Source organism: Lissotriton vulgaris, chromosome 1_1 (assembly GCF_964263255.1).
Source record: "Lissotriton vulgaris chromosome 1_1, aLisVul1.2, whole genome shotgun sequence".
Lineage (NCBI taxonomy): Eukaryota > Metazoa > Chordata > Amphibia > Caudata > Salamandridae > Lissotriton > Lissotriton vulgaris.
This window is the reverse complement of record NC_141685.1, coordinates 1,349,602,305-1,349,616,757: the sequence shown is the minus strand read 5'-3', so window position 1 is coordinate 1,349,616,757 and position 14,453 is coordinate 1,349,602,305. Positions and strand designations below refer to the sequence as shown.

Here is a 14,453-nt window from a genome sequence, read left to right as displayed (position 1 = left end):
GACCGCACAAAAGAGTTCTGGGTGGATGACCAACTCTTCATGGGATACTTTGGAACAAAGAAGGTTCAGGCGGTGCAGAAGAGGACCATCTCTCAATGGGTAGTCCTTTTCATCAAGATTTGTTGCGCTGTGGCAAAGAAGCAGCCTCCTGAAGGCTTAATGGAATATTCCACCAGACATAATGCTGCTACCACTGTGTACCCATTGAATCAATGGGGTGACCCAACAAAAGTCAAAGGACCTGGGTATCAATTGATAAGAAAAACAAGGTGGTCCTTCACATTACTTAATCTTCAATAAATGAATGAATAGTACTTTTCACTGTGGTTTTCAAGCCTAAAAAGGAAAGAAAGGAGACAACACAACACTCAAAAAGCCAGTTACATAAACCAATTGATAGAAGATTAAACCAATTTTATGAAAAATCAATTTTCAAAAAATTCAGATACAAACAATTTATTTACAGCACAACATTATTTTAAAAAAATCTTTTTAAATAGGCACAATTTGAAAAGCACTGCTAGATGCGGCAGAAAGAGTGAAAAGGTACGTGCTCAAGGATATTCCAAGGTATTTAACCAGCCAGTCACCGGTTCTAAACGGGCCTGACCGTCGCGTCCTCAAAAGGGGGTCCGAATTACAAGGCAAACGCCAACGGGTTTAAAAAATGCTGGGGCAACAGCGTCCTAGTCCGCGGTTCCTTCCTTTAAGAGACATCTTTCACCCCGGTTTTTACCTTGAGGACGTTGTTTTCAGAACTGACAGCCTGTTTTCCAAAAATATCTTGAAGGGACATTCTTAACCCTTTCCTGCCCTCACCTTGATAGTGATTCGAAAATGGATTGGAAATAATCGCTCTGTGGCATTTCTTAAATAAATCCACAAGCTTAATTGAAGGCAAGATTTGGAACAATTGGGCACACCATTAATCAGTCGCCTTGAATTATTTATTGGTGATATATCTTCATTTCTTTTGAAACCCTGGTACTCTCCCGTTCCCCGTCCCACCCCTTCCTGTCCTGAAGAAGACCCGTAACAGAGGTGTTAATCTTCCCTCCATTGCACCAGGGTCGAAACGTCGACGCCCATTCCCCTGTTCTTACTGTGCTTTAGGGGCCTGCACCCTTGTGTCCCTTCCCGCCCTCTTGTTTTGAATTGTATTGTGGGCAGGCCTCCTTATTGTTCATCTAGAATAATTGAATTTTAGTTGAACTAAAATTATAGTAATTTCGCTCACCAATTTGTCTTAATTTCTCTTATCTTTTTCACTCACTTGAGCACGTACCATTTCACTCTTTCTGGTGCATCTAGCAGTGCTTTTCAAATTGTGCCTATTTAAAAAGATGTTTTTAAAATAATGTTGTGCTGTAAATAAATTGTTTGTATCTGAATTTTTTGAAAATTGATTTTTCATAAAATTGGTTTAACCTTCTACCAATTGGTTTATGTATCTTGTATTTTGAGTGTTGTGTTGTCTCCTTTCTTTCCTTTTTAGGATTAAAAACCACAGTGAAAAGTACTATTCATTCATTTATTGAAGATTAAGTAATGTGAAGGACCACCTTGCTACCACTGTGTAAGCACGTGGAGTCCTAGGCCTAGACATCTGTCCGGCAGCTATGTAGGTATCCCTGCACATGTTTACCAAACATTGCTTTCGAGATAGTTAAGTCAGCAGGAATGTCCATTTTTGCCATTCAGTACTGCAGGATATCCGAGTCTGAACTTGTCCGCAGTCCCTTCTCTGGGGATGGTATTGCTTGGGTCTCTATTCAAAGGTAAGGAATCTGAGGCTAGATGTCTCTATCAGATGAGCAAGTTACTTACCTTCTATAATGCCTTATCTGGTAGAGACATTATCTTGCCGCAGATTCCTTACTAACCCACCCATCCTCCCTGCACTGCAGAAAGGTTTCTAGGGTTAGGGCTGATCCCTTTCATGGCGCTAGTTTTCTAACACTAATGTCAGTACACTTCATGGCTCCCTGCTTACGGCGTGAAAGGTCAAGAAAAAGTAACTGATGTCAGCGTGCCGGGATGGCGCCTATATAGGTGACGCAGATGTCACTACCACTGCGACCGCTACCACTACACGGAACCGACTGATACCATCTACCAGTATGCAGGGGTATTGCTTTAAGAGAAATCTTCTGGATCCAGTCTGATGCCTGGGAAATTCAAAGGTAAGGAATCTGCGGCTAGATCATGTCTTTACCAGATAAGGCATTACCGAAGGTTAGTAACTTGTTCTCTGATGCTAATCTTGATTATTCGTTTTCTGTAATGGTACTTTTCCTGCAGTAGGACAGAGGATGAGATGAGGGGGTGTGAGTGGCAAGTAGGCCCTGTCAGCTTTCGGGGATTTTCTTTTTAGCTTGAGTACGTGCATGTGCGCCTTTCCCACTCTGAGTACTCTGTTTGTGTGATCACAGGGCACGCAGGACTTATTCAGATGAATGCTGAAGTGGTACACATATTGTGATTATACGGATGGCTACTTGATGACTCAGTGCTTCGAATCAAGTGTGTATGTCTTCAGTATATTTTTCAATAATTATTAGAAGACATGTTGGTCCCCAAGGAAGATAGATGTTCCTGAAACTGGTTGCAGCTTGTCAAAATAAAGTTCACGTGTATAGGTGGAAATTTGAATTGAGAGACCCTCTTCTACTGACCCTTTTTAATTTTAATTAGGGAGTACCTTATTTACGGTTTTAGTAAGAGAAAACTTAAAAATGAGTAAAAGCCCAACTTCATAATTGTAACAGCCTCCTACAAGCTTATTCTACCTTTTGTAAGTAATTTTGGCAGTCCAATAAATTTGAATATCCAATTGTTATATTTTATAACTTAACCAATGGGTCAATACTGCACTGTAGTGTTGGACCACCTACGAAGAGTGGGATATTGTCAGGAGAAAGCGGCTGTGTTTGAGGTAAAACCCAGCTCACATCACTCACCGTTGCTTGGAAGGCTAGGTAGCTTCACAGGTTTGGTGGGCTGGGTCATCTTTCGCAGCTGCTTGAGTTTGTCGATCCGTAAGTTCTCTAGCTTCTTGAGCGCTGACATGCCAGCATGGCCCACAGACTCCACAGACGGGATATCCTCCAGCGTGGACAAGTCCTCAAAACTTCCCCCAGTGTTCAAATTCATTTCCACTCCACTGTCATTGTTGTTGGCACTACCGAGGGGTGAGCGCTCACTACTGCAAGAGGACTGGCCACCGGGGCTGTGCTGTGGTTTCTGAAAAGCAACAAACAGCTTTATTAGACACAGGCTGAATATGCCACATATAAGTAGTTTCAGAGTGGCCTATTTGAAAAAATGCTGCTATGGCTGAAAAGATCAATCATGTCATGCCTTTAGGGCTTTGGGTTCTCTGCATCTGTATAGATTCATATAAATACAGAGAACACAAACCCTAAGGCTGGTTTGATGCTGTATCTGTATGGTCCTACGCCTAGGAGCGGCAGTATGGCTGTAGTCGGGATTCCCCTGTTTGTGTGAGGCACAGGTTACTTTAGGGCATCTAGGTTAGGCTCCGAATCCCCATACGTCCAGTTTGCCCTGGTTGACCTTATATGTTTCTGTATGGTAGAATGTCTGGAATGTAGACTGGGATGGGAACTAAAACCAGTCCTGTAAAATATTATGACATCATTACCAAGTGAACATAGCCTGTCAGTCTCAATATCTGCAAGGGTGTGTCAGGGCAGAAGGCAGTTAGTCGAGTCCACCAGCAAGCACCTTTAAAAACAAGCATTGTCAACGCCAATAAGTCCTGTCAGTGCCTCAGCTGTTGGCTGTCAAAAGTGAATGTCTTTTAGCCATGTTGTCTAGCAGAACATCTGCTGTTCAGCAAGGCTGAAGGTTTCCGAAAGCCCAGAATCACAGGATGGTGAGCAGACCTGGTGTCTCTTCGTCCCCCAAGTTGAGGTCACTTTCCTGCCCCTCCTAACACAAAAAAGCAATATGATATGGCCTGGGCTGCCAGCAGGATATCGCTTTTTTTAGTGACTTTCAGCTATGCTGAACAACAGATGTGCTGCTAGACAACATGGCTAAAAGACATTCACATTGACAGGGTCAATAGTTCAGGCATTGCCGAGATCTATTTGCTTTGCCAATGCTTGCTCGGTATTGACAGGGTCTTGCTGAACAAATGTGGAAGTGATAGTGAGAAACAGTTCAGGAGCTTTGTAGTGAAGCGAGGATGTGGTGTAATGACCAGAGCTGCAGACAAGGTAACTGGAGAACCAGGCTGAATAATTAGTGATTCTGGGAATTCACGTATGCTTCCCCCTGCCTATGACAATGACTGTGTCATTGTGTAATGTAGCCAATGAGCACTTAAAGTGCTCCGATACCATTGCCTGGTTTTAGCACTATGGCAAGACGCAGGACGGAGCGAGCGGTCCAATACCATTGGAATGTGCATACAAAAACAAAAGAAGCAGCGACGAGGGAGGTAGTGGGGGAACTGGTCAAGCAGGGAAGCAAGATGGGATGGGGTGATGGGCAATCAACGATGGGAGAGGGTGGGAGGGAGCAACAATGAAGGGGAATAAAAATACCTTAATTGAAGCTGGATTAGTGATAAATATGAATGTGTCATTCTCTAATGTAATACCATTGGCTTGTGTTTGTGCTATGGCAAGATGGAGGATGAAGCGAGCGATCCAATACCATTGGATCGTGTTAAAAAAATAAACAAGTCCTGTTCTTCTTTTAACCACTTTTCAACCTGTTTGATGCGTCAGACGTCTCGGTGGGCATATGCGGTGGACAGCCGGGGGCCGTCTGAACCACGCCCACTCATTATTTCACCTGCACGCGGCAGAATTCGCGCCGCAGTCAGTGAGATATGGAATGCATTTGTTTATGTACATGTGCATGCATTTCAGTGGTATGTGTGCAAATATGCATAGTTTACGCCATGATCTGTGTGTAGACTTGTATACAGGAATATTTTACATGGGCGGGGGAAAGCAGAGGGAGGGTAGAGTAGAAAAAGACGGGGGCAGCAGGGTTAAAAAGAAAAGCAGCACCACATTTAAGGGAGTCAGCCTGAAAACACAAGAACTCCTATGGAGTGCTTGAAAACAAAGAAAAAATTAGCTCCTAAAACTGGGAGCAGTGTAAGGAGACATGTACTTCGTCCATGCACTATGGGAGGGCCAAACACAAGAAGAGGGCATGATGCCTTCATCACATGATGAATGGCATGAAAGAAAATGAGAGCGACGTGGAAGTTTACCAATGGTAGGAGATCGGCGGCCTGTAAGCCCATAGATAGAACTCAATGCGTCTCTTTGAGACAACGTGTGCACTGTCTAGCCAAGACCTAAAAACAGGGCTAAATGCAGTATTTGTTACAACAGTGTTTGCCATAGTACCCAGGAGCATCATTCCTCTGCAGCAGTATGGATTGTTGTAGCCCATAGAGAAGTCTCCTTGCCATTCATGACGTGCTCTATTTCTTCTAGGGGAGACAGGCTGGCTTGGTTCTGGATTCTCTACCTCTTTATGGTAGCATGCATAGAAAAGTCAGGCTGATGCAGTACCTGGGAAAAATCATGAAGCTGGGATGATCACATTAGGTGCAAATCTGAAGAGAAAGAGGCTGGTCGAATTAAGATTAGCTGTACCACCATTGTTACCCTAGGAGGACAATGGTGGTAGGGATCCTGTGTGTGCCTCTCACCCCTGGTGCAAACCAGGGCATAAATGGTTGCTTGGGACCCCTGTGTGTATGTGGCACTTTAGTACACAGCCTTAGAGGTAGAGGTTGGTTGGGACCTTGTATGCCTTTAGCACTATAGGCAGAAAGCCTGGGAAGAAGCTGCATGTGCTTAACTCAGGGCCACTGGATGTGATTTTGCGGCTGTGGCATTTTCCTCATAATTATGGATTTACTGGACTTTCATATTTCTGCTCCATGGAAAACTGCTTGCAAAGGTTAACTAGTTATCATTTCAGTCATGCTGATTGCTTTATTTAGGTGTTAAACTGGTACTAATGAGGTGTAAAGGTCAGTGGCATAGCTAGACCTTTGTCCGCCCATGGTGGTCCCTGCATTTGCTGCCCGCAACGGCCCCAGGTAACAGCGGGGGGTGGGGTGCTAGCGATCCCTCGCGGTGGCCGCTGGTAAGAGCGGAAGTGGGGGTGCTCGCGATCCCTGCTTTTGCTGCCTAGATACTGTTATACTGTTAACACGTGTAAAAAGGATAAAATAATAAAGTAATACAAATTGTCCTGCAGCATGATTTTCCCTTTCTTGTGCAAGAATTGGTCCTCCCTGCCACATAGTTTGGTCTACCACTGCTGCATAATTCCAGTAGCCCTGTTTCAGTTTTAGGCACAGAACTTGAGAGGGAATGGATGGTTGGGATTCTGTGCTGGCTTGGTAGGAAAAGCTGATTGTGTTGTGTCTTTCAGTAATATATTAGATTGCACTCTTTTGATGGTCCCCTACATTTCTAAAATGAGCAGAATGCACAGTGTATGTCCTTGCTTACCAACGCCCCCTCTGGCACCATCAGTTTGCCCTCCTCTCGCCTGCCGTCCAACTCCTGATCTCCGCTGGGTCCTGCCAGGGACCTCACCCCATCAGCTCCTCCAAGGGTCCTCATGACGCCCTCCCCTCTGTGCTTCTTGGTGATGTGCGCTTCGGGCCCATGCACTGTCTTCACGTGCTTGCGCAGCGAGCTGGGGTCTGTGTACCTCTTGGTGCAGCCGGGGATCTTGCACACGTAGGGTTTCTGGCACAGGAAGAGAGGATAAGTAAGAGAGAGCATCTTTCCAAATCAAGCCATTGTTTGCAATCAGATTTAAAAACAAGGCATCAGTAAATCGTCTCAGGGCAGAAATGAGTTTCCTTTTTCGCGGTGTGGCCTTGAACACAATACTAAATCACATGCTCCCTACCATGAGGCTCCCTGAGCAGCAACATGTTCCCTTATTATATCCTGGCCACTTATGGTTCCCAAGTCCCCTCCACCAGAGGTGCTGGACCAGTTTTCAGAGAGGGGTGCTGTCATTGATCAACCAGAATTGTAGGGGCTGTGAAAAAGATTCACACAAAGAATAAGTGTAGAAAATGTATTCAGTAGGAGAGTGAAAATGGTTTAGTATGTAATTGATGGTGCATTTTTTGTCCTGTACAGACAGCACATTTTCCATTGAAATGGGCACTAAATTGGCACAAACATGCAGGTTTCTTGATAAAACGATACAGTGCTCAAACACTAACGTGTGGAAATTGGTTTCATCGAGTATTTCATTCATGTATCACCAAGTGTATTGATTATTTTCGATCGGATTAGATTTTTGGTTTCCATCACATTTCAGAATTACAGAAAAATGGCTTTATTTGTGCTTCTCTAACTGCTGAAATATTTTGAAATGTTTGTACAGTTCATTTACAGATAGTTACACTGTATTGTGATTCACAAAAAAATGACGTCCAACAGACTTTCCTTTCACACTCCCAGTAAGTACCCAGCAAGATCGTCATAGTTTAGTTGACAAAATCCTATCACTTTACAGTTAGAGAAAAAAAAGTAAAGACCAATCTCCCTTTTAAAATAATAACCAGAAATGTGTCAAAAGACATTGGGCCCGATTACGATGAGGGCAGGAAGGGCTCCGACCGTCGGTCGGAGCCCTCCTGCCTGCATCGTAATCACCAATCCGGATTCCCTTCCGACCGAGCCATTTCGATGGGCTCAGTCGGAAGGGAATCCGAATCAGTCTTCCGAATGGCTAATGACGGGCTCGGAGAGCCCGCCCGCCATTCGGAAGGCCCAAAGTATTGCCCTTGCAGGCTCTTTCCGGCCGAGGTATTACAATGGCAGTTTCCCCCTGCCTTTTTGTGCCGGCCTTTCTGGCACAAAAAGGCGGTGGGAAACAGCTTTGGAGGCCCCCAGCAGGGCCCCATGGGTGCAAGGCTGCCGAATGTCGGCCTAGGGGGCACCTATTATGTTCCCCTGTTGTTCCCTGCAGGGATGAACTGAACCTTAGCATTTTGCTATGAGAGCATGCATTCCGAAGGTTCGTCGCATCCTAATTCCTGGGCTGGAACAGACGACTGAAGGTCGTTCGGTTCCAGTTACAGAACAATGCTGGATGGACTCGGGTCCGTCTGCCTTCGTAATCGGCCCCATAGTCTGACATTTGACCTCTGTCCTTGAAAGCACAGCAAATGTGACAAGATAAAAACTAAATTTAAAGGACCTATATGCTTATTCGCCTTCTGAACTCCAGAATGGTTATTTTGGGGGTGCTGCAGCTCCCCCTCCCATGTTCATCAGTGCCTTCACACCCACTGTTAATAATGACAAAATGTACTCTAGCCTACATAAATATTCAGTTATTCTAAAAGCAGGATTTAGCTGAAGAACAGGTAGACAGTCACATCAGGCCAACCTGACATGTGACTAAATGAACTAAACACACTGGCCTGTCAGAAACTCCTAACTTTCTTGAAATCTTCATATATGTCCTTCACTCTGCTATCATTTTCTTGAACAAGAAGGCGCAAAAGAAACACGCAAATAAAAGTGATGGCTAAAATTTTAGAAATGTAGTTGACATTTGTTTTGAAGATGTACAAATCCATTTTCTAGTCGCAAAGCCGGTGTTTCACAAAATCACAGGGTGTGCAACTGTAAAGTGGCTATTTGTTTTGTACTAAACCCTTTTTGCATTTTAGTAAAAGGTTACTGAATCACAACATGGGTTTAGAAAGGCATAAAGAACTGCACTTTGGAAGGAACATGTTTAGGGTGTTCTCTTTGAAATAGTGATTCATTAAGGGCTGGATCCTTGTTTTGGGAGTGGAACCTGATCACAAAACATTGAAAAGTTACCTACTTTTGAACTGGAATGGTAACACCTTCACAAACTGGAAGGGGTCCTCTTGCTAACATTTCTCTTTTGTTAATGTAAAAAGGAGTTTATTGGAAAGTAGCCGGTGGTCCTGGGGACCACTGCAAATTCGTAAACAAACTTTTCTTTAAAAAATTATTTTGCATGCAGTTCCCTTTCCTTCAAGGTAAATGGGTTGCATCAAAAAAACAAGTTTACTTTATTAAAAATGAGCTCACAGACACGCTAACCCCAGCAGCACACCATCACTGCTTGGCATCCAATTGTAGTCACAATTTGCAACTTACCTCATGAATATTGAGTGGGTCGGATAGCAGCCCACTAAGATTTGGAATTTTGTGAACCAACCTTTTATTACTTAGGTCAGTTCACACAATTCTTTTCCATTCGCAAAACGTCATTGCGCAATTTGCAACCACTTTTTCAGCCTGATTCATGTAGCTAAATTGCACTCGCAAAGGGCCAGATTCTCAGAATCTGGCCCTTTGCGAGCGCAATTTTTGCATTTGGTATTCATGATACCAAATGCAAAAATCGCTATTTAAGAATTCGCATATTTGCGTGGAATGGCATTTAAGGAATCTCTAATAGAGATTCCTTAAATGCTATTCATGACACACAACAAAATAGCGATTTTGGACTTTTGGGGCCGCTATTTACCGACAGGTCAGACCTGTCGGTAAATAGCAAAAACTCAGAAAAATGCTTTTAAAAGCATTTTTCAAAGTTGCATGTAGCACACACACATGTCCTTTGGACATGTGTGTGCGCAACACCTGTCCAAAAGTGCATTTTAGGGGTGCTACAGGGCGTCCTTTGGACACCCCTGTCACCCTTAAAATCGCTATCTCAGTTGCGAGTAGCAAATTGCTACTCGCAAATCCCCATTCATTCCAATGGGCCTCTTGGCCCATAGGAATGAATGGGGAGTATTTGCGAGTAGCAAATTGCTACTCGCAAATCCCCATTCATTCCAATGGGCCTCTTGGCCCATAGGAATGAATGGGGAGTATTTGCGAGTAGCAAATTGCTACTCGCAAATAAAGAACATGTAGGAATCGCTATTTAAGTAGCAATTCCTACATGAATGCCGTTTTGCGTGTCCTCAATAGCGAATCGCTATGATTCGCTATTAGGGACACGCAAAACGGCCCGTACATGAATCAGGCTGATAGTGAATGGAAATTTCAGGCATCAGGCCATTACTTCCTACTTCCTTCTTTCCTTCTTGTTTCATAAGTATTTTTGGACATTCATTTTTACGAAATAATTGATGAACACATGGGTTCAAGTTTTGGTTTTTTTGTGAGGGGATGGGTTCTGGAACAATGATGGATGTTTACAATTCAGAGAAGCCTTTCCGAAATATTTTTTATAAATTTTACTAATTAAAGTGAGTTGTATGAGGAAGGTATTTGTGGCCTTGGAGGGGGGTTATTTGGAGTCTCTTGGAAACAGCATACTAAGGAATGCAAATCACAGATAGGTTCATAGAACGTCACTGCCCTCGTGTGGATATTTAGAAGTATATATAAACCGATTGATAAAACATGGGCCTAGCTAAGGGGTTTTGCTGAACTTGGTTGGTTAGATAACGAATATTTAACCAAGAACACAATTACTTCAAATGTATTCATAAAACAAACTGTAACCGCATCGTCTATTGGTAAGGAATTATGAGATCTGACATGCAGAGCAATGTGTGTGAGCAAGGGTAAATTGTTGGTGAAACACATAAAAATGGTTATGGTTTCTTGGAAAAGGGCTAGTGCTACTGGGTTTTTGGGTTATAGAATTTGAGATTATCCCATAGATCCAAATCGACAGCTCTCTGAAAATAGTAAGGTGATTTCATCAACTTTTATCCCAAGGAGCGGGCAGAGTCTAAACTGTGAAACCCTGAGGAAAAAAAGATGAAATTGGGCTTACCCTAATGATCTGGGTTTGTATAGGTTTATGGGGCAGATGAGTCCAGATCACACTTAAAACTCCCGACAGTGAAGTTTATGAACTTTTAATGGTCACTGACCCTTTCGGTCATTGTTTGTTTTTTTGTTACTAACCGTGAAATTCTAATATTTTAGGCCTTTCCTTAACACTTACTGGGTTTTAAAATATTTACATCAAAATCGTTCGGCCTGGGAGTTTTACAAGTAGATTTCTGCCAAGTTATTTATAAATAGCGATTTTCCTCTTTTTGCAAAACACGTTGAGGGTTAAATACACCAGGAGGGTACTCTAAAATTGTAAACCAATGCAGTTTTCATCGTGTTGTACATTAAAATCACTCCTGTATTTGTGACAGACAAGAGCCAAAGTGGCCTATTTTGTGGGAACTGCATAAGCAAACCACATATCCATGAGTAATAGCACGTACAAAAGTTCTGTTAACTAGCACTTGGATGCATTAACCTCAATTTTTAAAACTATGGTGTAACTTCGGTACAAGTAACACCTGACCACAAGTTTTATCTGCACCTGGGTGTCTTTCCACCCTCTTTTCGAACCTCTTGCCAAAGTCCCCCATTTGTTGCGATACCTAAGTTATAAATTGGTGGTTTGTTAACTATTGTTGCTATGGATAACGTGGTTTACTACGGCCAGGAGTCAGAATGACCCAGCATTCTCTGGCATTCAACAATACACAAGTGTGGCCAATGTCAACAACCGAAACACAAAAAGTGAACATGAGTTCTTAAAATTGGTGCATTTCTAGAGCCCCGGTTATATGGACTGCTATTAGGAGGACACTGCTGTGTAAAAGACATTGCTCTAAGTCTGACCATTAAAATACAGGGGGCTTCTGGAGGAATTGCAGGGAACCCAGGTGCAGATTTATAATTCTTTCACACTGCAAGCTATCTGGCTGCACTGCACTGAAAGCTCAGGAATGCGCCACAAGTCATTTTGCTGCACCGAGCTCTGTCATTTTAAAAGCACAGGGATGCGTCGTATTTACAACAATACGACACATCTGTGTGCTTTCTACTACGCTGGCACACAATTGGCTGCCATGAGCCATTGCTTCATGTTACAAGGGTGCCTGCATTGCGGGGATGATTGTTTTGTACAGGAAAGGTCACCTTCCTGCACAAAAACAATAACTGATGACATTTCCCTTTTCAATGCTTGCTGCAGGAAAAAAAAGGAGGAGAAATAAAAGTATTTCTCCTCGTTGCGCCACTCCTACACCTCCCATGGGGAGGTGTAGGATTCTGATGCATTTCCAGCTTTACAAACCTTTTTAAGTCTGTGAATGTCTCGGGTTCCATGGATGTTGCATGGGAACACCCACAGCAACACCCATGGAACACCCCTTCCATATTTACAAGGCCATGAAAAGTCATGCAGGGTGACTTTACGTGGCCTTATAAACATGGACAGGCCCATTGCGCTGCTGGTGCGTCAAAAAAAAGTGACGCACCAGCGGCGCAGTGACCTGGTAAATGAGACCCTTAATATCTCTGCATTTGCACCTCTCGCCCTTTGGGTGATAAGGGGTAGTTTTGTTTAACCTCAAGGAGTTTTTGGGTGAATAGGAATGAGTGGCAGGTGCCGCGTTAACAGGTAGACTCCCTGAAGCTCAATTTGACGAGGGATTTCTGGCTTGGCTTTTGGCTGCAACTTTATGCGAGCACACTCACAGAAAACACATCTTTTGAATTTTTGCATAGTAAAGCAAGCAAGGTGGAATGGTACCAGAATATTGTGGACTCAACTTCTTATGTAAATTTAGTGTCCTGAATATCTTTTATGAAAACATCAATGCCCTTGAGTTAATATCAGATAATCTACCCTTACCTTGACACCATTTTTGCAGGTGATATTTAGGAACAATATTTATGTGAGATAATATTTTCAGCAGCCCTATTCTGACATACAGCCAGAGGGGCAGGGCAGTATGGCTTCATAGGTGGAGTTCTAGGGATCCTGCTTTCTACCGCCTCACTGTTATCGCCACTGACAAGGCGGTGCCCTGTCCACTCTGTACCTCATTTGAGTGGGTTCGGTTCTGGTGCTTTGCCCGGTCAGAAGCGTTGGAAAAGGCTTTGTTGCAGCCCTCGTGCTCGCAGACATAAGGCTTCTCGCCCGTGTGGGAACGCAGGTGGGTTTTCAGGTTTTCCAGCCGTGAGTAGGCCTTGTTGCAGCCCTCGAACTGTAGGAAAAAACACAAAGGAAAATGAGGCGCCAATTCCATTCACGAATATGAAACATCACCATGGACGACAATATATATAACAGCTCAACAGTGAGAAGAGGGTACTTATGTCTGTAATTCAGATGCATTGTTGGTGTCCTCAGATAAGAGTGTTTGGTCTTAGATCACGCCCATGCCCAATTGAACACAGCAAAGAAACTATGAATTCTCAAGATCTGTTTCACTCCTCTGCAATACTTTTTTATGCTATTGCTTATTTAAAATACCACAGAGGTGTTTCAATGTCGACCATCTGAGGGATTTTCTCACAAGCATTGTGCATCTATAGACCATGAACAATATTACTGACTCTTCCGAACCCCGCTGATGTTTCGAAGGCGGAGGCCTGACAGAAAATCTCCAGATTTCTCTGTAAACTAGCCTGTGAGCTTCGATTTCTACACTGTAATCTGGCCAGTCCTTTAGCTTCTTGCCAGCAATCCCTTCAAAAATCAATCTCTTTTGATAGGAGTTTTACAAATTCCTTAAACCCAGATTTGATATTTATGCTCCTTCAGTGCCCACAGTGTATGTGAGTGGGAGAGCAATATAGCTGGTGTTCCCACTTAGTGTTCCCACGAAGTTTTCCAGGTAGCTGGTCTCTAATAATAATGGTTTTTTTTTATATAGTGTACTCCAGTCATTTCTAAACACTGTAAATAACATGCACTAATATTATATCACATGGTTGCAAAATGTAATAGCTTTTTATTTTGCAATTTAACACCCAAGTAAGCATGAAAGGTTCAAACTCATGACCTGCAGGTTATGGCATATGTCCGCGGTAAGTGTTTAGCTCACTTAGCCATCCTATCGGCTAATATTGGCCCTTTTCCCTCAGTCATGCACTTCACCCACTCTGGATTTATTCTTCACACCCTCATTGTCAGCTGAAACTCGTACACACCCCGTTGTACATCCCCATGACACCTTGTCACGACACATGGCTACTCACCGTACATTTGTGGGGCTTCTCGCCCGTGTGCCTGCGCATGTGGACCACGAGCATGTACTGCGCTTTGAAGGGCCTCTGCTCTCGCGAGCAGTCCTGCCAGTGGCACACAAACTCTTTCTTCTCGCCGTGGATGTGCTCGTTGTTGATGTGCTGGAGAGGAACAGAGCAGAGGTCAGTGCTTGGCCTTCTGGGGAATGAGGAGTTGCACTTGAACCATAAGAGAACATTGAAGGAAAATTGATGGCCGCCGAGATTTACACTTCAGAAGGTCTGGTTATCATGGCCATCTGGCAGTAGCTAGGACAAATAGGGTCAAGCCTTTTCCTCATGCTGATAGACCTTTGATCATCAACAAGCATTGTGGTTGAATTAACCCCTTCGGTGCTCATGACGAGCTCATGACTACATGAC

At 43.5% G+C, this 14,453-nt stretch overlaps 1 protein-coding gene across 1 annotated transcript in view; it reads right to left on the bottom strand.

Moving 5' to 3' along the window:
* GLI1 (GLI family zinc finger 1) overlaps positions 1–14,453 on the bottom strand; it is a 284,502-nt gene that overhangs the window by 5,560 nt on the left and 264,489 nt on the right. Inside the window, exons 8-11 of the mRNA XM_086966612.1 lie at positions 14,043–14,192; positions 12,881–13,045; positions 6,519–6,761; positions 2,961–3,243 (exon numbers count right to left, since the gene is read on the bottom strand). Of these exons, the coding sequence (XP_086822738.1) occupies positions 2,961–3,243; positions 6,519–6,761; positions 12,881–13,045; positions 14,043–14,192 (841 nt within the window). The remainder of the gene's footprint in view (positions 1–2,960; positions 3,244–6,518; positions 6,762–12,880; positions 13,046–14,042; positions 14,193–14,453) is intronic.